Consider the following 26,437-nt stretch of genomic DNA (forward strand, 5'->3'; position numbering starts at 1 on the left):
GGGAAGTACACAAATGGTGATGCAGAATTCATCCAAACAAGAAGATCTGGTTTGGAAGGCTAACGAGATGAGATATCAAATAATGCTATACTGTGCCAGTACTTTGAGCAGTGTAGCATCTTACGATCATCAATAACTTTCTCGTCTTCAGTAAGAGATTAATGATAGCAGAGCACTTAAACTTGAAAATATTTAGAGGATTCATTGAGGTCATTTGGGCATTAGAAAGTGTCTTGTGAGGGCACAACTGTCAGTGTGCCAAAGATCTCAAACTCAATGTAAAAAATTATCAATAATTGTGTTTTATGCATGGTGAACAGCCAAAAGAAAAAAATTATCATCTTTTCTCTTCAAGGCCATGGGAGTCCTCGGGAATATATTTCTCCAAATTCAAAGGCAAGATGTTCATTATTATCATAGATCATTGCTTGAGATGGAATGAGATAAATCACTTTCACAATATTACAGCAGAAACTACATAACAATTGCTTAAGATAATCTTCCCAACACACTTATAACTAACCTTCAAATAGGTCTTAGTGTGATTCCATAAACTACACATACAACTTTCACCTTGTTAACCTTCTCTTTCACATTAAACAGATACAATTCAGAAACGTAGGCTTGTAATTGTTTCTGGTAGATGATGGTTCTTACCCTCATATCTGTTTCATTAACAGTGCTATTTACATTTGAAATTTGTCTCATAATTTCAACCACAGCTTGGACATTGCCAGGCGTGTTCACTGTGTCCTCATCTGCCACATTGGACAACTGTTCAAGAAGACTGGAAAAATTGTTTTCCAAATCAGTAGTGTTTACTGCCTGGAAAATAAAATTAGAAATGATAATTAGCAAAATCCTGCATATTCCTGCTGTCATGGTACAACTGACAATTCTGCTTGCTGTACAGCCTCCAATCCCATCCCTTAACCGTGGCAGAATTTCATCATAAAGGCAAAACAAGCCAAAACTTTTTAAATGCCCTATGGAAACTCCGGTGGAAAAACATTGGAAAATTCCTCTTTAGCCCATAAATGTAATCAACACATGTTTCAAGGAATCACTGTGCTAATAATACAATGTTCTATTTTCCTTTTGTTTGCTACATTATCAGCCAAAGTCAAGAATATGGAGTTTGCAAGCTTGATGTTTTGGGACTATTTCTTTAGAGTAAAACACAGAAGCACAGGACATTACGTGACCAGTTCTGACTTCTGCCTGACAATCTTGATTATTAAAGGCTAAAAGGGGACCTAGAGTGTTTGACTGGGAAAATGGTGCAAGACATTCATACTCTGAATCTGAGATGGACACAGTGGTTGTCGGCACCTTGGCGCCTTTGCTGCCTGAAGAAGTGGATGAATTTCTTTCGAGACATTTACATGCCGCCTGTATCAGAGGCAAAGATGGAGGAGCCTGACATGCTGCTAAAAGGCCCCAGGAGAGCTACAATAAAATAAAGACAGCAATTACTTTACTTTCTCATAATTCGTACCTCAAGAATATTATTGATTTCCTCTGATATACAGAAATCTAATACTTGTTCATATACTCCATTCCTTCCACATCTTCTTTTCTTGACACCTGGCATGTTTTCACATGGGATTTCTGCGATGATATCAAAATTTGTTGTGCCAAACGTTTGATCCGTACATGGTATTTCATCAGCTGTTTAAAGAAAACACTCATACGGTTTTTCAAAATCTACAAAATGTAGTCCCTGAGGTAAAAACAATGACTGCAGATGCTGGAAACCAGATTCTGGATTAGTGGTGCTGGAAGAGCACAGCAGTTCAGGCAGCATCCAAGGAGCAGCAAAATCGACGTTTCGGGCAAAAGTCCTTCATCAGGAATAAAGGCAGTGAGCCTGAAGCGTGGGCAAGCTTATCTCTCCACACTTCAGGCTCACTGCCTTTATTCCTGATGAAGGACTTTTGCCCGAAACGTCAATTTCGCTGCTCCTTGGATGCTGCCTGAACTGCTGTGCTCTTCCAGCACCACTAATCCAGAAAATGTAGTCCGTACTGCTCCTTTAAATTTATAATTTGTTTCAAACTAACTTCGTCTGTATGTACTTGATTACTGACTTCTGAGTAACTTAACATGCTTCCATTCAAGCACATATCTTCAGAGTCTCTTGCAAAGCAACAGTAGCTTTGTTACTTTTGCACCAGAACATCTAAGTTCAAGCCTCACCTTCCACAGAGTAAAAAAGTTCATCTTTATTGTTTTGAGTGTTTAGAAGTATAACATGCTATTTAACAATTTGTTATAATGATACAAATGCCAATTAGTTTGAATGGAATAGAATGTGTTGACTTTCTAAAATATATAATGAATGAAAGGGAAAGAGACAATTGAAGCAAGGTTGTAAAGTCCAGTACATGAAGTCAGCTATCCAAATAACTGAAGCAGCCAAGAACCATTTTTATGCCTGGGACTCATTTAAGTATAATTGGCAAGCTGTCTATAAATCTGTAGTAGATGCATCAAACTATGAATGATTGGATACTGGTTTTTCAACATGATATGTATTTTTCTGATGCCATGTGTTAGTGAACATAGGAATTGGTGGATGGAATAGATGAATACATGGCTGAAAAAGAGCGAGGGCTTTAGATTCCTGGATTGCTGGGGCTGCTTCTTGGGAAGATCAGACTTGGACAAGTGTGACACATTGCATCTGAACTGGAACAGAGCCAACATTCTTGCCATGGTGGCGGGGAGTTGCTTTTGTGGTAGGGAAATGTTGAAGAAAAACTCTTGAGACACAGATATTGAGAACTGATTAGCTTATTACATGATATACCATGGGGAATTCATCGTCCTGACTGTGGCTCGGTGCTATTCGAAATACATCAGAACATTACAGGATTATATAGGGAAACAGATAGGAGTTAATCATTAATTACAAGGCTTCGGCATGCTTACAAGATGGTACTGAATTAGAGGTCAGCCGTTTGGATCAAAACTAAATACTATTACACATTCTACAAGTGGACCAAAATGAATGTTATCACCATGTGTTGTAGTTACACAGATCTGTTAACACTAAGCAAAGATGTCCTTAATTAGCTGAGCAACCGTGAAATGGCAATAATTCGTAGGGGAACAGTACTAATGAACAAGTCCATGTCCGCATGACTGACTATGCTGCATGCAGTAGCCATCCATCAAAGTGGGAAAAACACTAACTCGACAGGCTAGAGGCCTTGGAAGGATAAGGCCTACTTTTAGCATTACCTCATAGTAAGGGTTGCACAGCTAACAGAACACTTGCTTTACAAAATGGTTTCTCAGACAGAATAGGGAAATAGCTTCCTGGCAAACCATGCTAAATTTTCCTCCACAATCCCTCCTTTTTCATTTCACAATCAGAGAAGCAGGTCCGAGACTTCAGAAAAAGAGGAAATGTAGCCAGAGCCATGGCAGTTGTCTGGAGGGGGAGGCTCCCTATCGGATAGGTAATCCTTGGAATCCGAGTCATCAGCCTTGATAGGTTTTGGACTTGAAGGCTTAGTGTTATTGCGGGGTTTATTGGGAGGGGGTTTTTGACCAACTGGGCTGACGGTGGGGCCGAAGGCAGTAGCAGTGAGCTGCAGCATTAACAACACTGTTTGAGAAAAATGATCAGGAGCGTGACGATCACCAAGGCAATAACAAGGACCAAAAGACTCTGACCAATGGCGCTTCCCAAAGACCCGAACCACCTGCCCATCCAGGACCAAAGATCTCAATGAGAGATGGCATTATGGAGCCTCGTGGCCGCCTTTTGGATGTGGTCAGCAAGATTGGTCATATTCTCACTCGCATCAGGGATTTAGGTGTTACAGGCAGAGCCAATGAGGGCACATATGCCCCCTTTTTTGGCCAATAGGTAATCCAGAGCCATCCTGTTCTGGAGGACAACTGTGCAGATGGCAACCACCTCTGCATTAAGCTCATTAAAAGCTAAGGCTGTGTTATTCGCCACTTTCTCTAGGAGTGACGCCAGGTGTCTGATTTCGATGGTCAGCTGGGTGGTCCCGTAAAAGGGGCTGGATACAGCTAGGAACTCCTCAAATGCAGTTAAAGCTCTCTTGGTGTGAGCGATGGGCTGCTCAAATGGGGATGAGTGGAAGTGGTAGATGAAAGGAACAACGTATCCTACATAGCAGCTACCAATCCAGGAGATTGGCAGCCCAGGGTAGGCCTTATGGCTGAAAATAAAGTCGATGCCATTATAGGTCCCCAGCCGGTCCATCTGTGTGCCAGTCCAGAAAGTTCTAAAAGTGGTGTTGCCTGCAGTCTTGTTGAGAGTGTTAAAGTCAAGTATACTTTCCCTCACTGTGGACCGAATTGCATTTGAGATAAGGAGCAGGGAATAGGTGCATCTGCTGAACCCAGCATTCCATCCACTGGGAGAGTTGCTCCCAAAGCAAATAGTTCCCACATGCGTGCCCATGCCCGTGGTGTTTGTAAGGCTGGGGGTGTATGCGAGAGGTTGTACCAGGGTTGGAACCAGCCCTTGTAGTTGTCCAAGTCATAACCCACTGATTTCCAGCACTAGCAACTGTTATCTGTTTGAATGAAGCCCAATCACTCAAGTCTACTAGGAAGTTGCAATGTGGCCACCCAGGGGACTATGTGATGATAAAATCATTTGAAAAGTGTTCTCTTTCTTCTAGGTGGAAAGGCCCATACCTCCTCCTCTTGATGACCCAGATGGCCATCATGGTCAAAGGCGTACCTGAGTGAACACATGCAAGAAAGCGCCATTGCCAGAATAACCTGAACAGGAGACACCAGAAGCACCAGCGTGCCCACCAGCTGCACCATGTGGGCAATGACTGTCTGTCTCTTCTCTGTGTCCCTCATGGCCCTGCACACTTTGATAGGGCATGAATGGGACAAAGGGTACAGGGCACTGAACTCTGTCATTCACGAATTACATACTAATACCTTCCTGCACAATTTACACTTCTGCAAAAGATATTAACCGCTCCCACTGCTGGGAGAGTGCTTATATTCCCATCCATTCTGAAGGGGGAACCCCCCCTTGACACATTCCATTCAATGAATCCAACACTGCCGAGTGGTCAGACATCATGTTCACTCTTGAGACCCAACTTTTGAGTGAGCTACATCAGTGTCCAGGTCTTCCCATGAGAATACCAATACTGGACACAAGACTTCTCTAAGTGAGAGAGATAGTTTACTTCAGGGGATGACATTTAATATAGGAATTGAGGGAATGAGCCTGAATGGATAAGAGGCATGGTTGGCGGGAGGTCAGTGGGAAATTGGGAAGCAAATATGTAAGGAGATCTCAGATACCTCGAAGAAAAATAGGGTTGTAAAGATAAAGGCTCTTAACTTTCCAAACATAAACTGAAACAGTCATAGTGTTAAGGGCTTCAATGGAGAGGAATTTGATAAATGTGTTCAAGAAAACTTTTTTTTTCCATATGTGGATGTACCTACTAGAGAAGAGCAATAGTAGTTCTATTGTTGGGAAATAAGGCAAGGCAAGTGACTGAGGTGTCAGAGGGGAGCACTTTAGGGCAAGTGATCATAATTTTATTAGTTTTAAAATAGTGATGGAAAAGGATAGAACTGATCAAAAGTTAATGTTCTAAATTGGAGTAAGTCCAGTTTTGACAGTATTAGGCAGGAATATTCAAAAGTTGATTTGTGGAGGCTGTTTGCAAATAAAGTGACCTATAATGGCAAATAAAGTGATGGAAGTGGGAGGCATTTAAGAATGAGATAATGGGAGTTCATAGACAGTATGTTCCTGTTAGTGTGAAGGGCAAGGCTGGTAGGTGTGGGGACTCGAGATATTGAGGCTCTAGTCAAGAAAAAGGAGGCATACATCATGTATAAACAGCTGGGACTGAATGAATCCCTGGAAGACTATAATGCAGTAGGAGTATACCTAAGAGGGAAGTCAGGAGTGATAAAAGGGGACATTAGAAAGCTTTAGCACATAAAGTTAAGGAGAATCTAAAGTGATTCTATAAATACATTAAGGACAAAAGAGTAACTAGGGAGAGATTAGGGCCCCTTAAAAATCATCATGGTCATCTATGTGTGGAACCACAGGAGATCAATGAGATATTAAGGAATATTTTGCATCAGGATTTACTGTGGAGAAGGACGTGGAAGTAGGGAATTTGGGGAGATAAATCGTGATGTCTTGAAAAGAGTTCACAATACAAATGGAGGTACTGGAGGTATTAAAATGCATAAAAGTAAATAAATCCCTGAGACCTGATCACGTCTATTCCAAACATTTATGGGAAGCTAGGAAAGAGATTGCTGGGCCCTTTGCTGAGATATTTGTATCATTGATAACTATGGGTGAGGTGTGCGAGAAGCCTGGAGGTTAACTAATGTAGTGCCATTATTTAAGAGAGGCTGTAAGGAAAACCAGGAAACTGTAGACTAGTGAGCCTTAAGTCAGTGGGGATGTTGGAGACGATTCTGAGGGATAGTATTTATATACATTTGGAAAGGCAAGGACTGATTAGGGATAGTCAGCATGGCTTTGTGAGTAGGAAATTGTATCTCACTAACTTGATTAGGGTTAGGGTTAACTTGATTGAGTTAGGTGAAGAGGTGACAAAGAAGAATAATGGGGGCAGAGTGGCAGACATTGTTTATCAGCAAAGCTTTCAACAAGATTCTGCAGGGCAGATTGTTTAGTAAGCTTAAGTCACATAGGATTCGGGGGAGGGGGAAGGAGTGGCTTGTCAAACTGAATACAAAATTGGCTTGAATGTGAGAGAGAGAGAGGGTGGTGATGGAGGGTTTTTTTATGGACGAGAGGCTTGCGACCAGTGATGTGCCACAAGGATCAGTGCCGGGTCCAGTGCTTTTTATTATTTATATAAATGATTTAGGTGTGAATAAAAGAGGTATGGTTAGCAAGTTTGCAGATGACACCAAAATTGGTGGTGCAGTGGACAGTGAAGAAGATTACCTCAGGGTACAATGAGACCTTGTTGAGATGGACCAGTGAGCTGAGGAGTTGCAGATGGAGTTTAATTTAGATTGATGTGAGGTATTGCATTTTGGTAAGGCAAACACAGGGTAGGTCATATATAGTTAATGTTAGGAGCCTGGGGAGAGTTGCTGAACAAAGAGACCAAAGGGTGCAGGTGCATATTTCCATGAAAGCTGAGTCACAGGTAGACAGGATAGCGAAGAAGACGTTTGGCACACTTGCCTTCGTTGGTCAAAACAATGAGTATAGGAGTTGGGATGTCATGTTGCTGCTGTACAGAAAATTAGTGAAGCCACTTTTGGAATACTGCATACAATTCTGGTTGCCCTTCTACAGGAATGAACTTGTTAAACTTGAGAGGGTGCAGAGAAGATTCACAAGAATGTTGATGGGACTGGTGGGTTTACGCTGGGGGGGGGGGGGGGGGGGGGGAAGCAAATAGGCTGGGGTTTCTTTCCCAGAAGCATCAGAGGCTGAGGGGTGAACTTATATGGGTTTATAAAAGTATGAGGGGCATGGATAGGGTGATAGCCAAGGTGTTTTTCCTAGGATGTGGGAGTCAAAACTAGACACTATAGGTTTAAGGTGAGAAGGGAAAAATTTAAAAAGAACGTGAGCGGAATCTTTTTCTTAAAGAGGGTGATGCCTGTGTGGAATGAACAGACAGAAAAAGTGGTGAAGGCGGGTACAATTACAACATAGTTTCAGCTTCCGAATAGATATACAAATAGGAAGGATTTAGTGGGATATGGGCCAAATGCTGAAAATGAAACTAGGTCAGGTTGGGATGTCTGGTCAGTGTGAATAACTTGAACCAAGGGGTCTGTTTCTGTGCTGTCCGACTCTAAAACTCTACAAAAAAAGGCACTCATCTCTACCTTAAAAGTAGATGTTTGATGTTTCACCCATATCATCTAGTGTCCCCAAAAGTAGAAACATCCTTCAGATACTCACTCTGTCTCATCTCTCAAGATAGGAAAATAGGATCAGGATTTTGCCTGTCAAACCTGCCCCACTGTTTAATACAGTCACGGCTGAGGAACATTTCAATGTCTTTTACCCAACTATTCCATAAATCTTTATACCATTGATAACCAAAAGCATATCAACTACTACTTCAGATAAACTCAAGACTCCGATTTCACAGGCCTTTGAGATAGACAATTCCAAAGATTCGCAATCATCTGAGTAAAAGCTTTCTCCTCATCTCTCTCCTAAATAGCAGCCCTTTTGGTTTAAAATTGTGCCCCGAATTCTAGACTCCCCATCTTAAGAAAACATCTTATCTGCATCTACCTTGGATACTAATTTAAATATTTTGTAAGTTTCAATGAGATTGACTCTAATTTTTTGAAACTCTGTGCAATACAGGCTCAGTTTGCCCAATCACTTTACAGGAGAGTCCACTATTCTGGGTATATCTGTCAAACCATCATTTTACTTCCTCAATTACAATAATACCTTTGTTGAGATAAGAATACCAAACACATGCACAGTACTCCAGCTGCGATCTAGCCAAACTCCTACACAACTGAAGCAAGACTTCACCATTCCTGTGTTCACATTAACATGTGATAAAGACTACCATTCTACTATTCCCTTAACCTTCCTGTTAGTTTAGTACACAGTAAGTAGAAAGTACACAGTAGCTTTCAGTGACTTATTGATAAGAAAACATAGGTCCCCTTGACATCAACACTTTCCAAAGCTCTCTCGATTTAAGAAACACACTACACATACGTTCTTCTGGCCAAAATGTACAATCTCATTTTATTCCACTTCAATTCTAAGCCTGCCTGGATCACCCTAAAAACATTTTACATCTTCATCATGACGCATCACTGCTTAGTTTTGAGTCATTTGTAAATATTACATTTGGTCCCAAAGCATGGTATATATTGTGAGGTATATATTACATTTGGTCCCAAAGCATGGTATATATTTAGCGAGGGCCTAAATACTGATCCTTGTGATACCCATAAGTCACAGTTTGATAATGCAAAACTTAACTATTCACTGAAACATAAAAATCATTTCTCTTTTAAACTGCAGTAGATAGGCCTAGCCTGCTTAACCTTTTGTTGTACCTTCCAGGAATGGTACTTGTTCAAAACCAGTCTAATACTTTAGTCAAGCATGATTTATTTTTACTCAGCCAACTTGCTTCTGTCTGATCACAAACTGATTTTGTAAATATTCGGCTTTCATCTCTTTTGCACTTCTCTATGACAGATGTTCATTTAAATGGCCTATAATTTCCTCCTTTCTGTCTTAAATTAAAGGTACTACTTTTGTTATTTGCCAAGCCTCTGGGATCCTGAAGAATCTTGGTATCTCAGGAATTCTACTGAAAGATTCTAACCATTACTTGTAGTATCTGCAACACTACGTCTTTAAGCAATGTAAGATCCGGTTTTGGGGATTTGTCAGCCATTAGCTTGAACAATTTTATTAGCACCTTTTCCCTGCTGATGGCGATTATTTTAAATCAGTCCTTTCTTCACCTCCTGATGTTCAATTACCTTTGGAAGGTTCCTAAGCCTTCTACAATGGAAACCAATACTAAATATCTGTTGCAAAGCTTCAACCATTTCTTTATTTTCTATGATCAATTCCCCAAATTCACTCCCTAGAGTTTGCTGTTATGTGCCTTTTAGGTAGGATGTACAGCTCCAATTGTATATAAGCAACAGAGAGAGTACATTAGTTGAGGAGATAGATGAGATGGCAAGCAAGTTGGGCTGCTTTTCCTTCAGTACTGTTCAGCTTCTGGTGTTTTGTTGAAACTGTAGTCACCGAGATAAGTAGGGAGTATTCCATCATACTGGATGTAGATTTGCTCGCTGAGCTGGAAACTTCACTTTCAGACGTTTCATCACCATACTAGGTAACATCTTCAGTGAGCCTCTGGATGAAGCACTGGTGGTGTAGCCCACTTTTTATTGATATGTTTGGGTTTCCTTGGGTTGGTGATGTCATTTCCTATTCTTTTTCTTGTGGGGTGGTAAACAGTACGAAAGCACTATGGCATTCCAACCAGAACTCTATCAACAAACACATTGACTTGGATCTCAGTTACCAAACTAAGCTACAAATCTTCTCAAAACTTGCTAATTTCATCATACTCCTGACATGTGCGTTATCGATGGTGGTCAGAATTCAGATAGTCAGGAAATGTGTTACGTGCCACAGAATTCCTAGCCTCTGACTTGCACTTGCAGCTGTTGTATTTATACAGCTGCTCCAGTTCAGTTTCTCAGAATGGTTCAATTTCTAGTAACTGTCAGGATGTTGATAGTGGAGGCTTCACCGAATATAATGCCACTGCATGTCTAGAAATGATCTTCCTGTGCTTGGAGGAGTCATTACCTTGGACTCATGTGATGCAAATGTGATTTGCCACTTATCAGCCAGGTCTGGATGTTGTCCAGCTTTTGCTGCAAATTAACATGTACTGCTACAGAACCTGAGGCATCACAAATAAGCGGAATGTTATGTGACAGGGTCCTCACCTCTGATGTTATCACGGAAAAGAGGCATTTGATGAAGCAGTTGAAGGTAATTGGGCCTAAAACACTACCCTCAGGAACACATACAGCGATGTTTCGAGACTGAAATGTTTGACCCCCAACAATCACAACCACCATGGTGATATGACTTTAAACAGAAGAGAAATGTTCCCTTGATTCCAATATTATTCAGACTCCTTGGTCATATTTGATCAAATGCTACCTTGATGTCAATGGCAGTCTCTCCAACCTTGGTACTAGAGTCCAGATTTTCATCCATGTTTGGACTAAGGCACCAATAAGGTCAGGAGCTGGTTGGCCCCGGTGGAATCCAAGTGTGGCATCATTGTGTAAGTCACTAAGCAAGTGATTCTTGTAAAAGACCCCTTCTATCACTTCGCTTTAACATCCACTAATGCAAACGTGAACATTCTGTTTCCACAATAAATAAGTAATCTATTTCTATAAGTTATAATTTCAAGCCCTTTTTCACAAAATATTGCATGAAAGACTACTTACAAGGTAAAGACTCAATTTTATAATCTGCATTAAGATGGTTTTGCAATTGTTCGCGACTGGCGGTGAATTCCTCAGAAGTTAAAGATGTACTGGTAATTACTTCAAACAGTATAATTACACTCCCATTTCTAAATTAATAAAGTGAAAAAAAGAGAATTATCGCAGACAATTTTTAAATAATGTAATTTAACCTAAACAAACAAAAGGGAAATTCTATCTTTATCTTACATAGTTTGAAGAAAGGTTAAAATAAATGCTGTATTCTCTTCAACAAAGGTTCCAAATTTGAAATTGGAGATTCACCAGTCTGACAGACTCACCAATCTTCCACCAAAGTGGCAGCAGTTCTTTGGAGTAACTTCAGTAGTTCCCTTGCCATATCAAGAATCCCTTGATGAAAACATAATATGTTTGTCCATACCCATGAGAATGTTCTGAGATTTGATGCAACTTGCAGAATTTTTTATCCCAGCCTGTTCATTCCTGCTATCCAGGGGAGCAGGTAGGAAGGCCAAATTAAAACAAGAACAAAGTTTGGCTTTTACTGGAATTGTTGCCGAATTATCTTGGAAAACATCATTGACTTTTTTTCTGTTTGGGTTTGTGGAAACCATGGGCTACCTGTACTTAGATTGATTCCCAACAATCTATTGCCATCTATACAGCTCACCACCATGACTGAGATAGAGATTCAATACTCTGCTGCCAGGTTAAGGCAGTGGTCCACCCACATTATGATAAAACTCAGCCTGAGGAGAGTACTAGGTAGATCCAGCGAAAGCAGAACTCTTGGGCAATACTTGCCGGGAAGATGGAGAAGAAATTGCTGATCAGGAAATGTTCTTTACACTAAGGGAAGTAACAAAAAACCTCAACTGTTTCAGTCCAAGTATGAATTGTATTGTGCTACAAAGGAGATACTTGACAGCCAGTTAATTTGTTCTCGATTATCAGATCCTCACACTATACAGTGAGAGAGAAGCAAAGTTAATGGACTGAATCTTACCAAATATTGACAACGTGACATTTTTAGCAAGTTCATAAAAGTTTTGTCTGTGTGATGCCAAGTGAATTTTTTTTACTACCTTTGTAAATTTGCCTGATGCTGCTATAACACCCCATTCATCCTACTCTCCCATTTGCTATGGGTGGAAGTACTAACTATTGCTAGGATATCCATGGATTCCTGGCACCAGCACCATGTTTAAAAGGTTGTTCTGCACCCAATCAAATGTTGACAATCTGGAGATGCCCTGTAAATTGGTGCCATTTACTGTAGATACAGCAAACAAGGGAGAATTGGTGTGAGTGTGAATCTTTCAAAAAATAGTGGGAATACTGGAGGTACAGGGGCAACATGTTCCTAGTGAGGTGGCAACAAATCCAATGAACACTAGATGTTGTTGAATATACAGGGCTGGACAAGGAAAAAATGGAAAGTTTAGGGGTAGCTACCCAGGACTAAAATAACAACAAGAGTATAGAAAAAGGTAACTAAAAGAAAATAGGAGTGCAAAGAGGGGGCTTGAAAAAACTACTGGCAGCTTAAGTAAGGGAAAATCCAACGGTCTTTCATAAATATGTTCGTAACAAGATGATAACCAGAAAAAGAATAGGGCCCACAATAAACCAAAGTGGCAATCTGCAGGCTGAATCAGAAGATTAAGATTTCCAATTAGTAGTTTGTACCTGTATTCACAATAAAGAACAGAACTGCAGCTGTAGAAATCAGAGAGTCGGACTGTGATAAACTAAAACAAGTAAGCATTGGGAGTGAGGAGATATTAATGGTTTTAGCAGGCTTGAAATTGGACAATATTGTAAACCCAGTTGAGATACTTCCCAGGCTGTTGTAGGAGGCAAGGGAGGAGATGGAAAGGCCTTTGATATAAATATTTAATTCCTCTCTGGCCACAGAAAAGGTGCTAGAGGATTGGAGGACATTTAATGTGGTACCATTTTTCAAGAAGGGTGTTACAAATAGGCCACCAAGTCTAACATTGGTGATAAAGAAAATTTTGGAACAAATTCTGAAGGGTAGTATGGAGGAGCAAATACTAACCAAAAATCATCACCATTGCTATATTTGCGGGACATCAGGTCTAACAAATTTGATTGAATTTTTTGAGAGGTGACCAGATGTCTAGCTGAGGGCAATGTCATTGATGTTGTCTATGTGGACTTCAGTGAGGCTTTTTCACAAGGTCTCACATGGGAAACTGGTCACGAAGGTAAAAGCCTATACATTCCGGCGCAATTTGGATCAGAAATCAGCTCAGTGACTGGAGACAGGGGGTACAGGTTGACGGTCGTTTTCATGGCAAGAAGCCTGTATCCAGTGGTGTACCATAGGATACAAAGCTGAGTTCCTCATGCTTGTTGTATTAATCTAGATCTGAATGTGGGAAGTTTGATCAGTAAATTCACAGTGACACAGAAATTGGTGGTCAGGTAACTTCCAAGGTGGAGATTCTAACTTCTGAAGGTTATAACCAGGCAGATCAGATGGGCAAAATGTGGCAAATAGAATCAATCCTGAACAGTGTGAGATGATGACCTTTTGGAATACTAATGAAGCAAAGGAGTACGTGATGAATGACAGGATCCTGACAAGTACAGAGGAGCAGAGGAACCTCAGTATGCATGCCAATGGATCATTGAAGATAACAGGACAGGCACATAAAGTGGTTAAAAAAGCTTGTGGAATACTTTTCTTTATTAGTCAAGGCATAGAGTAGAAGAGACAGGAGGTTATGATGAATCTATATAGGATATCAGTTAGGCCACAAAGGGACATTTTGCAGTTCTGGTCACCACATTATAGGAAGGATGTGCCTACACTAGATGGTGGTGTGCAGAGGAAATTCACTGGGATATTCCCTGAGCCAGAGCATTTTAGCTGTGAACTGAGATTAGTTAGGTTGGAGTTGTTTTCCTTGGAGCATAGAAAGCTGAGAGGGGACTAGGTTTTTTTACAATCGGGAAAAAAAGTAAATTCACCATAGTCGTACGGGACCATCTCTCTCATTGGACAGAGAGGAAGAGAGAAAGAGAGAAAGAGAGAGAGAGAGAGAGAGAGACAACTAGCAATGATTAAACATGAGGGTCACCATATCTCATGCAAAGGAAGACGTGAGAAGAAGGGTCCTTTAATGGTAACCTTCATGAAGCTCTTCAGGTATAAATAGGTCAAATAGGAAGGAACCTTTCTATCTAGTGGAGAGGTCAATAATCAAGGGCACAGACTAATGTAAGGGGTAAGTAGTTTAGAAAGGATTTAAGGAAAGAAAAATCTTCCAGAGGGTGTTGAGCATCTGGAACTCACCACCTGAATGGGTGATAGAAACAGGAACCAACACAACATTTAAAGAAGTATTTACATGAACACTCAAAAACTCATATCATACAAGTCCACTCGCCAAGTACATGATGACTTGGCACTGATGACTGCCATAGACGTGATGGGTCTCCTTCCATGCTCTAATACACTTTGAGTCTATGAATTTCCAATTGTGGGCATTGTGTCATCATTCAGATTAGGATACCTCCCCTCGAACTCCACATAGCATTAACCTCTCTGGGTACTTTAGCTGTAAAGTCTTTCTTTGGCTCAATGTGCCATTCTTGGCTTTGCCTTCTGGAATCATAGAGGTGTACAGCACGGAAGCAGACCCTTTGGTCCAACTCATACATGCTGACCAGATATCCTAACCCAATCTAGTACCATTTGCCAGCAGTTGGCCCATATCCCTCTAAACCCTTCCTAATCATATACCCATCCAGATACCTTTCAAATGTTGCAATTGTACCAGCCTCCACTACTTCCTCTCGCATCTCATTTCATACACACATCACCCTCTGTGTGAAAAGGATTGCCCCTTAAATCTCTTTCATATCTTTTCCCTCTCACCCTAAGCCTGCACTCTCCAGTTCTGGACTCCCCCACTCCAGGGAAAAGGCTTTGTCTATTTGTCCTATTCGTGCCCCTAATGATTTTATAAACCTCTATAAGGTCACCCCTCAGTGTCTGACACTCCAGGGAAAACAGTCCCAGCTTCTTCAGCCTTTCTCTGTAGCTCAATCCTCCAACCCTGGCAATATTCTTGTAAATCTTTTCTGAACCCTTTCAAGTTTCACAACATCCTTCCGTTAGGAAGGAGAACAGAATTACACACAATTTTCCAACAGTGGCCTAACCAATGTCCTGTATAGCTGCAGCATTGCCTTTCAACTCCTACCCTCAAAACTCTGACCAATAAAGAAAGCATACCAAATGCCTTGTTCACTATCCTATCTACCTGCGACTTTACTTTCAAGGGGCTATGAACCTGCACTCCAAGGTCTCTTTGTTCAACAACATGAGAACTGGTAATTTATTGATTTCTGGATTGTCACAATTTTTAGGTCCTTACACCCAGTCGTTCTAATACAATCAGATCATGGATCTCTATCATACAAAGAAATTGTGATGCTTGTGTGCAATTAGTATATCTGCACTTTCGTGTTGTCACTCCTCTATAACAGGTGGATGAGTCTTTATACTGTTATTAGCATGGCTCTTATAAGTTGTGAAAACAGTTGCAACTTGTTCAGATATACCAATAGGTGCATAATAACCAGTAGAATATTGGCACTATCTTGAATGCATGCCTTCCTTGTTAAGACTTATTATGCTAATTGTAGCATAATCCTCCAATATAATAATTGTCTTCATGCATTATACTACTTCAGGGAGATGGCTCGCTTTTGTGTTAGAGGATTTCTTTTTCAGCATTTTTGACATGGTGTAATTTGCTGCCTCCTTCATGGACACACTTGTGTTTAGCCTGATCTTTCTATGTAGCATTTACTTCTTATTTTCTAATGCCTTTTCAGCTACACCGTGGATGAGATGCAAGTAAGTGAACAGTGAAATCCAGGCCCTGCCTTTGCTTCTGATCCCTCATTACTGGATACCCCAAGGTGTAGGCCTTGACCAGCAGACCTTAGGAGGGAAAAGTTGCCAGCCTGTGTCTAGTTGGTGGCTTCTGGCTTGATTCAGTGAGAGAGAGAGAGAGAGCGCGGAAGCAAGCATGCTTGTGTGCGTGCGTGTGTGATATTTAGCAAATTGAAAAATTCTGCCCATGTCTTAAACATATCTTGCTCACCTCACTGACAGCACTTGCTGTTCCTAGAGTCTACAGGGCGTGCCTACCTGTAAGAATTATTATAAATATGCTCCCATCATTAGAATTTAAAACATTTTATATGCATTACATTGACAAAATTCACTCTCTCCACTATTGATGCTTATTAGCAGCAATACGTTTCATCTACAAAATGCTTAGCAGAAATTCACCCAAGGCTCCTGAGATAGCACTTTCCAAACCTGTGACCACTACCTGTGAGTACTATCTAAAATCGCATCTCAAATGTATCACAACATTATCATATCCTAAGAACCTCTTTCAAAACCTCCTAAAAAAACCTCTATGGCTAATTTATAAAGCAAGTCACTTTAAGTTTTTTCTTAGTTGCACAGCAGATATTTGAGGCTCAGACAATGGTGATAAAAATGAAAAATTACACCTTAATTTTCAAAATAAAAATTTATCTGTAAATGTTTTTTTTCCTTCAGATGTCATTTACCATCTCTCTCTCTCTATCTAAAATACATATAAGAAACTCTATATTTAGTAAACTTTAAGAATAAAATGTGACTGAAAAAGTTTTGCCTCAAAAAATTCCACTTACGTGAAACCTAGAATATTCACGATAGCATCAGAACGCACACTTTGGAAGCTGACTTCCAGCTAGACAAACAAAAAGAAATTTTAGAAAAATGACATTCTAAAAATAAATTTATAAACAACAGAAGAGTGACAAACTATATTAATTATACAGGAAAATAAAATGAAATACTTTCATATCAATAATCAACAATACTGTGACAGAGAACTTGACATAACTGGCTATGTAACTATATCAACAATCTTATATATATATAAGATTGAAGTGCTTATATATTGAAGTTTTTAAAGTTTTTGCTGGCTTGCAGACAGTGCAACTTCCTTTCAGCTCAATGAGGAAAATCATCAATTAACCAAATGAGTAAATACAAAATTTCAAAGTTTTAAAGGCTTTGACAACAGATAAAATCGAAAGGAATAATATTTCACACTTGTAATGGTTAAGTTTCAGAGCTAAAGAGGTTGATTGACAGTAATTCATATTTAACACACCGTTAACAGAGCAGTTGAACGTATATTTAACTCTTTGTGGTGAGATTAATTTGCATCTTCATTTGAACTTCACCTTATTCCATGAATGTCAATGATATAGTGGACAATGCTTTTTTTTGTGAAGCTAATGTAACAGCAGCAACATCTTAATGAAATTTTGGTTTTATATTTTCTAAACAACTTGTTCGGCGATGTTAAAACACACCTCTGGTGCAGGTAGGACTTGAATCTATGCCCCAGTCTCAAATAAAGACATAACTACCTGTGCCACAAGCACCCTAAACTTTGCTTTTATTTATTCATTCACAGGATGTTTGCATCACTGACAAGGTCAGGTTTTATGACTTGTCCGCAATTGTCCCCAAAAAGTATTTCTTCAATATAACTTAAGGTTTTTTGTTTTGCTAAAGCATTTCAAAAAGCATTTGAATCAATTATTTTGTTGTGTCTCAATTCATGTCAGCCAGATGAGGCAAGGGCAGTAATTTCCTCTATTAAAAGGCCGTTAATAGACCAGATGGGGTTTTGACCCATCTCATGGAGACCAGTTGCATAATAACTTGGCTATCATGTTCCATTATAATAGCCAATTAAAACTTGCATTATATAAACAAGACCACAGGTACAGAAGGTACCAATGCAAGAAGAATTTAGTACCATTATAGAAGAAACTTATGGTTGGATTGTAGCAGAATTTTTCAAAAATATAATTTGCTATTGGGCTTTGCTGGCCAGACCATTTCTAGCTGACCTAGGAAAAAAATGGTTCAACTGTCCACCACATTCATGACAGAACCAAATCAGGAAACAAATAAGTAGTAAATAAACCAATCAAGACCTGGATAGTTTTTATGCTTAAACTTTAGTTTGTAAAACATTTAATACAAATATTTCACAGTAACCATTTGGGTTAATTTACTGCTAAACCAAACTAGCTATATTTATGTATTATTTAAAAACTCTGCAAATCTGTGTTATACATTGCCTGAAACATCACTTGCTGCAAGAGTTTTCATGGTAACATTTAAAATGAGAAGCTACATTGAACGTTTTATATTGGGAATGAATGTGAAAGGAATTATTGTCACTGTTAGTGAATTAAGAAATACATAAATTTTTACTTTAATCACAAGTTTTGGATACTGCACAGTGGAAAGACTACATTTTCCTATTTGGAATTTTAAAATCTCATTGAATGGTTTGACTTTAATACAGCAATAGGGACTTAAATCAAAACTTCTGTTATACACTCCTGACAGGCAGGGTAACCTGCCAGCAAGAGACAATATGAAAAAAAGAATTTTTTTTTTCACTTTGTAATGTTATCCATTTAATGACATACATCCATCTTAAATTGCTTTGAGCGATTTTGAAACACATCTGAAGAAGGATCGCTTAGTTCCTTTGTAAACGGTAGTCCGACAACTCTGAATGCATATCTCTGTCGTTCTGCAAAAAGAAAAATTATTATTTTACTACTTTAACGAATTAAAATGCATAATCGTTTTAAGGTACTTTGTTTACTTTATAACCCAATATTCAACAAAGAATTATGGGTAGAATTTTTCAGAAAAAAAAATATAAAATTGCCACTCAGATTATTTAGCAAAATAGAATAATCTATCGATGAAATTAAAAGAATTACTTGGCGTCAAATTAAGATCATGCGCACACAGCATTTGTGTGTGATCAATGGCCTTAGAGCTTGGAAGTGGCATCTGTAATATGCAAAAAAACAACTTTTGAGTGAGTTACACGGACACCATATTTGTGATGATCTTAGTATGTTGTAATCATTGAGTTGCTGGAAATATCTACAGCAGGTACACCATGTGTATCTTTTATGGATAGAGGACATCTTTCCTTTTTTTCACTTCTAGCAAGAACCTGAATGCTGTATCTGAAACCCTAGATCTTGCTCTCCCATACTATTTGCTATTTCTCAGTGTTTCACAGGTAAGATTCACTTCCTGCATAAATACCAGCATCAGATTAGTCACAATGAACACCTCCTTTAAACTGGGCAGCTAAAATGTGAGTCTTTTAAAGTCTTGACATCTTGCTGAAGAGTCTTGTTATGAAAAAAGATATTGTTCTGCTTCCCAGCACCTGCATGAAAATAGTTCCTGAGGCTATATAAGTAAAGGGAGAAGTTGCATATGTAAATTTGCAATTGGGACCCATGTGTTCTGCTTCAGACCAAGGCGTTTCCACCAAATCATCCATATGTTACCCTATATGATGTGCAAACATGCCTTTAAAATGCTGTGTCTGCTCATCACACAGATTCATTTCTTCCCCATGAACTTTTCTCATAAAAATCACGCAATGTGTATTGGGAGTACATCACCCTTAGGTTGATGCTGTACGAAATCTGCCAAGAATGCACTCACCCAAACCCTTCCCCCTTTGCATGAAACACAGCAAGTTGGTGTGCAGGGATAAGAAAGACAAATGGACTGTTGTCAATAATTGTGGAGGCAGTTGAATGTAAAAGTGGGGATCTATTGTTACAGTCACATAAGATACTGATAAGAATATCTGGAGTAACTTGTATAGTTTGGATGTAAATTTGTTAGAGAAGGTTTAATCAATTAATATCTGGGATGGTGCTGGGGGGGGCAGAAAGGGACGACTTATCAGGCAGGGCCTTAATCCATTAAGTTTGGAAAAACGAAAAGTGATCTTTTATTGAATCTTACTAAGATCTTGAGGGCACTGATAGGGTGGATGCTGAAAGGAAGCTTTCCTTGAGGGAGAAAACAGAACTAGAGGCCACAGTTTAAGAACAAGGGGTCACCCATTTTAGATGGAGATGCGAGGAGTTTTTCTCTCTCTCAGAGCAGAATGGATCATTGTAATTTTCTTCTCTGCATGTTCGGGAAGCAGCATCATTGAATATTCTTCAAGTGGTGCTAGATAACTCTTTGAACCTTACTGAAGGAGTCCAAGGGTTTTGGAGGTAGGTAGAAAAGTGGAGATTAAACTACAACAGGCTCAAAGGAACTGAATGGACTACTCCTGTTCTATTTTGTTTTAATTGACCTGTACAAAAATGTTATTGTACACCTCTGAAGCAGATCAGACTTGAATTCAGGCCTCCGAGTTCAGAGGTAGGTGTGTCACCATTGCACCACTACAGCCCCCATTTAAAAATCTGTATATTGTAATAGAAAGTGCACTTGTGATAGTATTATGCAATTTCAGGCCTGAAATTGTGCAAATGGCTTCTCTCATGTCCCTCAAATTTGTCAGGGTTGGGGATTATATACCTTCAAAACAGATTGGGGTTTTTGTACGACAGCTTTTCTTACATTCTTTAGTTCTAAATGGGATAGCTAAGGAGATACTTAATGCACTAGCTATGTCTTCCAGAGTTCCCAAGATTCTTAAACAGTCCCAGCAAATTGGAAGTTAACAAATGTAATACATTTCAGGAAAGAAAGTAAAGAACACAGGGAATGACAGGCAGTTTGCCTGACAACAACCATTAGGAAAGTGCTGAAATATGTTTTTAAGAAAGCCTGAATAACACATTTAAAAGTTCATATAATTATCAAAGTCAGCATAGTTTAACAAAAGAGAAGCCATGTGAGAAAAATGTATTTGTTTTTTTTAATAGGATGGAACTGATTAGGTTGACAAAGGGAAAATATCAGATGTAGTATACATGAATTTTCAAAAGGTATTCAATAACATACCATGAAAATGTTAATATGAAAGATAAGGTCTCAAGGAATAAAGGGCAGGGACAGGAAGAGATATCACAGGCCCTAGGACAGCTCCTAGCCATCCCATGACAATTGTAAAGGACGTGGTGAGACCACACGTGGAATACTCTATGTTGTTTCAATCACCATGGTTAAGCAAGGATATAATTACATTGAATACAGAAGAAATAAACATTGTTACCGAAACCAGGTGGCAAAGTTGTTTTTGGTGTCATTGTTGTGGGTATCATTGATGTTGTTGTGGGAGTTGTAGTTCTTAGTGTAGTTGTGGACATGGTGCTTGTTGTAGGGGTTGTCATTATAGATTCGGGCATGCAGAACATCCCTTCGGTTGGTTCACTCCTGATGCAGTCACAGGTCTGGCCCTCTGTGATACTCCCACTGCAAGACTGGTATTTACTACAGAACGTTGAGTTCCAAATAAATCCACCCTCACACGTGCACTGAGTTTCATTGTTCACATTCCGACAAACTAGGTGAAAATAAATGTAATTAAAACATTTCCATTAGCTTATGGGGGAGAAATGAGTTTATGTAGTAACAATCAAATATATACAAACAGTGTAATACGATTCCAAAGTGGCAAACAATAATTCTCATTAGTTTTATCAATGATTCCAATCTGGAAACCCATACAGTTCATGTAAGATTGTAGGGTGCGCTTTCGCCCAAAACAGCAACACTTTCCAAACAACTTTCTCCTCCATGTTTTTCATGTACATTGAAAATAATTATTTTCCCTATCACTTAGTAATTGAATGAATATGTATGTAACAAATCTTACAAGTCAATGATAATTAAGTTTCTTGAGGCACTTTGTGAACTAACTGTAGAGATCTACAAGTTCAATCCAGCCAGCAAAGCACCTTGAGATGGAAAACCGTTAACAAATATATTCTTACGTAAATTTTCATTGAAATAAAAGGGTCAGAAACTATAATTGGCTAATATATGATGAGAAGGTGCTGGTGCTGAACTGGGGTGTGTTGACAAAGTTAAAAATCGCACCTACCTGATGAAGGAGCAGTGCTTCCAAATAAACCTGTTGGACTATAACCTGATGTTGTGTGATTTTTGACTGATATATGATGCCATTTATAAAAATTAAAGCCCAATTTACTCTGGAAATGTGTCATTTCATTCTTATTTGCATTGTAGTGAAATGAACCAGCAATAATATTCAATTAATTCTTAACCTTTCTTTAGTGTTTCTCTTTACATAAAAGGAATTGAGATACATGATGCATGTGATATTCCTAATAATGGTCCAGGTATTGTAGTGGTAATGTTCACAAGACTGCTTCATTTTTGTGATTTTTACAATGATAGGAACAGACAATTTACCTCAAGTCTGTTCTGCCATTCAATTATATCATAGTTGTTGCAAATCCTGTAATACCTTTCGGAGACGACAAATCAATCATTCTCAGGTTTAAAACTAACAATTGATCAGTGGTCATTTGTGAAGGTAGTTGCAACCTGATAGGAATGGAAATGTTTCCTAGTTTCATTCTTGAAAAGTCAGGAACAAACATTTTAATCATGTCCCCTAGTCTAACAGTTCATATTACTAGAAATAGTTTTGATCTACTTATCTATTCAAATTTTCTTAATATCTTAAAACCTCCTATAAAATTACTCCTTAACCTTCTAAATTTAGTGGATTACTACATCAGTCTGTGTAACCTCTCCCTGTATTCTGATCCTTAGAATCCAGATGTCAATCTACCCCTGAAGACACTGACTCTCACTGTCTCAATGTGGAATGTTAGTATGGCATTGTTAGTCTAAAGTAACTCTCTCCAACAACCATCCAGGACAAAGCAGTCCACTTGATTAGCACCACATCTACAGATAAACAGTCAATCTCTCCACGACTAATGCTGAGAAGCATTGCATATCATCTCCAAAAATATTACCAACGTTTTTCAAACCTTCCAAAGTCACTAACATCTAGAAGGGCAAGGACTGCAGATGCATGGGAACACCACTACCTGCAAGTCCCTTTCCAAGACTCCCCATCCTGACTTGGAAATCTATTGATGTTTCTTCAGTGGCATTGATTCAAAATCCTGGAATTCCTTCCCTAATACCATTGTGTGTGTACCTACAGTACATGGACTGCAGTAATAAGGTAGCTCACCCCCACCTTCTCCAGCGCAACTAAGGGTGTGCAATAAATGCTCGCCAGCCAGCGATGCCCACATCCTGTGAATGAATAAAGACAATAGTACCAGTAAATCAGTGTTTCACCTGGAAGAGAGTTTGGATCATTGAACTGTGAGGTGCAAAGATGTAGAGGAGCAGTTGTTTTTCCTGAACTTGCATGAAAACATACTGGAGAAAATGGAGAAACTGATTGCCTGAATGGAGACTGAGCAGTAGACCACAATGTTATGGAAGGAACAGTCTCTTCACAGTGCTGATATGGTGGGGGGAGGTTGGGGCTGTTGTTTGGACAGCTGTGATCAGTTGCAGTAATAGCATAGAATGATCCATTAATTGCAGAGGCTGAAAGGATTGCAAATCTCATTGCCACTCAGAAGGAAGGGCAAAGAGAGAAAGCAAAAGTGTGTGAAGTAGAATAGACATGTTTGAGTGCCCTGTCAACTACATTGTGCTAAGGTTGAGGATAAAGAAGGCCATACCGGAAAAGCTGTTATGGAAGATTGCATTTTCTGAACAAAAGAAACAGAGACCAAGAATCTGGAAGATTGGAATAAAATATCTGCACGTGTAAGAACCACACCTTTTTTTATTTTTGTGTGTTGAAGAACTGAGGGCTGCAATGAGAAAGAACTGGTTTTAAAACAGGGATTTATCAAGAAGGCTAGATAATTTCACAGCAAGTAATTTGATGCCTATTGTGAATTCTATTTTGTGACTATGGGTTCCTGCAATATGCAGACAATCAGGAGCTGAGGGGTTGTTTACAAGTGAAACTGATTACTTGTCAGTGAACTGAACAAGTTGGAACTGGAAACAGGTCCAGGCATAGGAAAGAAACGCACAGAAGGGTGTGCTGTTGTTCTTCCCAGCAGATGCCTGTTCTCTGCTGTAAAAATACACCTTAACCTTGAAGAAAAATTTATGCTATAGTCTCTGTGAGCTGTAAGTTTGAACTGATAAAGCATAAATCATTTGCAAGTATTCTTAAAGCCAGAGTAAGTTTCTAGAGAACTGAACATTAAGGACCTGGCAAGCTGAAGATGGATCATCTTAACACTGGAATCGGAAAGCAAAGACCACTAAGCTAGGTTTTCAGTTTTTGTGTACCTCTATCTATAATCTATTTTTCCTGGTGTGTGTGTGTGTGTGTGTGTGTGTGTGTCTGCGCTGCGTGTGTGTTTGTGCATATATGTGTGCGTATGTGTATATCTGTGTATGTGTGTGTATGCGCGCATGTGTGTGCATGCGGAGACTGTTTGATGGGGATTAGAGTTTTAGTTCATCGTATTAAATAATGTTCACTACGGAATCCTGGTCCATGCTTTCATGCTAATGTAATCTGAAAGTCAGGTAAATTGGGGTACATGTATACCTTAAAAAAGAACTTTAGCATATACTGCAGGAATAGTGGGACTTGAATTACATCATGTTACTCCAGTAGGTTGTAACACAGAAATGCTGTGGGATGAAATATAGACATGGTAGCTATGGAGTTAGTGAATGTTGGCTGATAACCTAGGAAAGCAGAGAGCAGAACTCAGGGAAGGGAAAAGGATCAAAGACAGATTACACAAGGATGGGAAAATGGTGGAAATTGGAAACAAAGTTGATGAAATTTCCCAGTTCAGACCAAGAGCATAAAGTGGCACCAATTACATGTGTAATGTATGGAGAAAAAAATAATAATTTTCATGTGTGTCCACAGTAGGATTGGAACAGGAAACATTCCACATATGGCACTATAAGGTAGGCATAGCTCAGACTAATGCAGCCACTTAAGACAACAGCATTAATTTACAGGAAGTGGACCTGAAGGGGAAGTTATTCAATGTGAGAGCAAGTTCAACCTGACAAAGGACGATGGTGTTCCTCCCTTTTAAGGAAGGAGAGAGTTATCAAAATGAAGGTGTGGGTGTAGAAAACCAGGCACCAATGGAGAAAAGAATCATTATGAGTAGTAAAGTGAGGCCTGTTAAAATGGTGGAAAGCTCCAAACAATCCAGGTATGGATATGAAGATACTGGAGAAAATAAAGAAGTAAGATTTGGAGAAAATCAGTTTGGTGAGGCAGGAAGAGGCTGAAATGTTGATTTTCACTGGACAGGCTTGTTTGTGGAGATTGGAACAATGTTGAGTTATGCTGTTTGAGGTTGGGACGTAAAAAGGTTTGAGGTGATGGAGGGAAGATCTCCAAAGAAGATGAATTCAGGAAACAGGGATTTGATGATTGGTGGTGGGAACACAGTGCACAGCAAGATAGGAGCAAGTGATTAGTCGGCATTCAGTCTCTGGTCGGTAACAGCTGGTGGGCTAGACAACAACAGCACCGCATTTGTCAGCACGTTTGTTGATAATAACATGGTAACTCTACAGTGAGGCAGCAGAAGAACTTAGTAAACCTAAACAATCAGATGTATTTGAGAAGACCCAAAACACCTCCTCTGTGTCATACTTGTTATGAACCAAGCTTAAGAGACTTTTCAGCTAAAGTGATATGTAGATTAAAATCAAATTGTCATGTCAAAAGAAAGTATTGGTTATATTTTACCATATCACAATCAACCAAAGGCCAAGTTTAAATCAGTATGAAATGTACTATTGTTGCAATCTTTGTATTGCATTAAGCTTTTTGATATAATTCATCTACACTCACCTGTTGTAATGTTGATGTTAGTAATATTTAATGTTCCATTTTCAAAAGGGACTGATATTGGATACACTTCACTTTTCAGTAATAATTTCAGGTCATCATCACTTAAATTTTCTGTTATGTTTACCTCAATGTCCAGTTCATATTCACGTTGTTGAATAACTGCAGTATTCAGCGAATACAACAAAGAGTTAGATCAATGCCAAAATAATTAACAACATAATCTAAGATCAAACCATTCAAACCTGCCCAATACTTTATCATCACCAAAAATAAAACTTCAATCAGAATTTAAAAAAAGAGAATTCTGGAGAAACTCAGCTTGCAGCATCTGTAAAGAGAGAACTGGAATTAGCATTGAGTCCAATACAGGTCTTCATTACTTTTCCTTATTACTGAGATCTCTCAAGCAATACTAGTTAGACATTGTACTAAAGCACAATTATGGGAGGGAGACATTTGTTTTATCCTCATTGGCTGAAATCTTCATTCATAATTAATCCAGTCCCCTTTGTTAAAACTGAATTCCCCAACTTTTCCATTTTTACCATTCAGTTACAAACTGTGCTGAATTAACATAAATAGGATATGTGCACATGAAAGAATCTGTCAATGGATGCTCTTTGGTGGAAGATGGATACTGAAAG

General features: G+C 39.1%; 1 protein-coding gene across 1 annotated transcript in view; it reads right to left on the reverse strand.

Moving 5' to 3' along the window:
* The window catches only part of LOC140454235 (adhesion G-protein coupled receptor F1-like), an 84,569-nt gene that overhangs the window by 24,827 nt on the left and 33,305 nt on the right, over nucleotides 1-26,437 (reverse strand). Inside the window, exons 4-10 of the mRNA XM_072549045.1 lie at nucleotides 25,794-25,952; nucleotides 21,153-21,443; nucleotides 18,583-18,689; nucleotides 16,753-16,811; nucleotides 11,020-11,147; nucleotides 1,499-1,671; nucleotides 658-825 (exon numbers count right to left, since the gene is read on the reverse strand). Of these exons, the coding sequence (XP_072405146.1) occupies nucleotides 658-825; nucleotides 1,499-1,671; nucleotides 11,020-11,147; nucleotides 16,753-16,811; nucleotides 18,583-18,689; nucleotides 21,153-21,443; nucleotides 25,794-25,952 (1,085 nt within the window). The remainder of the gene's footprint in view (nucleotides 1-657; nucleotides 826-1,498; nucleotides 1,672-11,019; nucleotides 11,148-16,752; nucleotides 16,812-18,582; nucleotides 18,690-21,152; nucleotides 21,444-25,793; nucleotides 25,953-26,437) is intronic.

Source organism: Chiloscyllium punctatum, chromosome 3, assembly GCF_047496795.1.
Source record: "Chiloscyllium punctatum isolate Juve2018m chromosome 3, sChiPun1.3, whole genome shotgun sequence".
Lineage (NCBI taxonomy): Eukaryota > Metazoa > Chordata > Chondrichthyes > Orectolobiformes > Hemiscylliidae > Chiloscyllium > Chiloscyllium punctatum.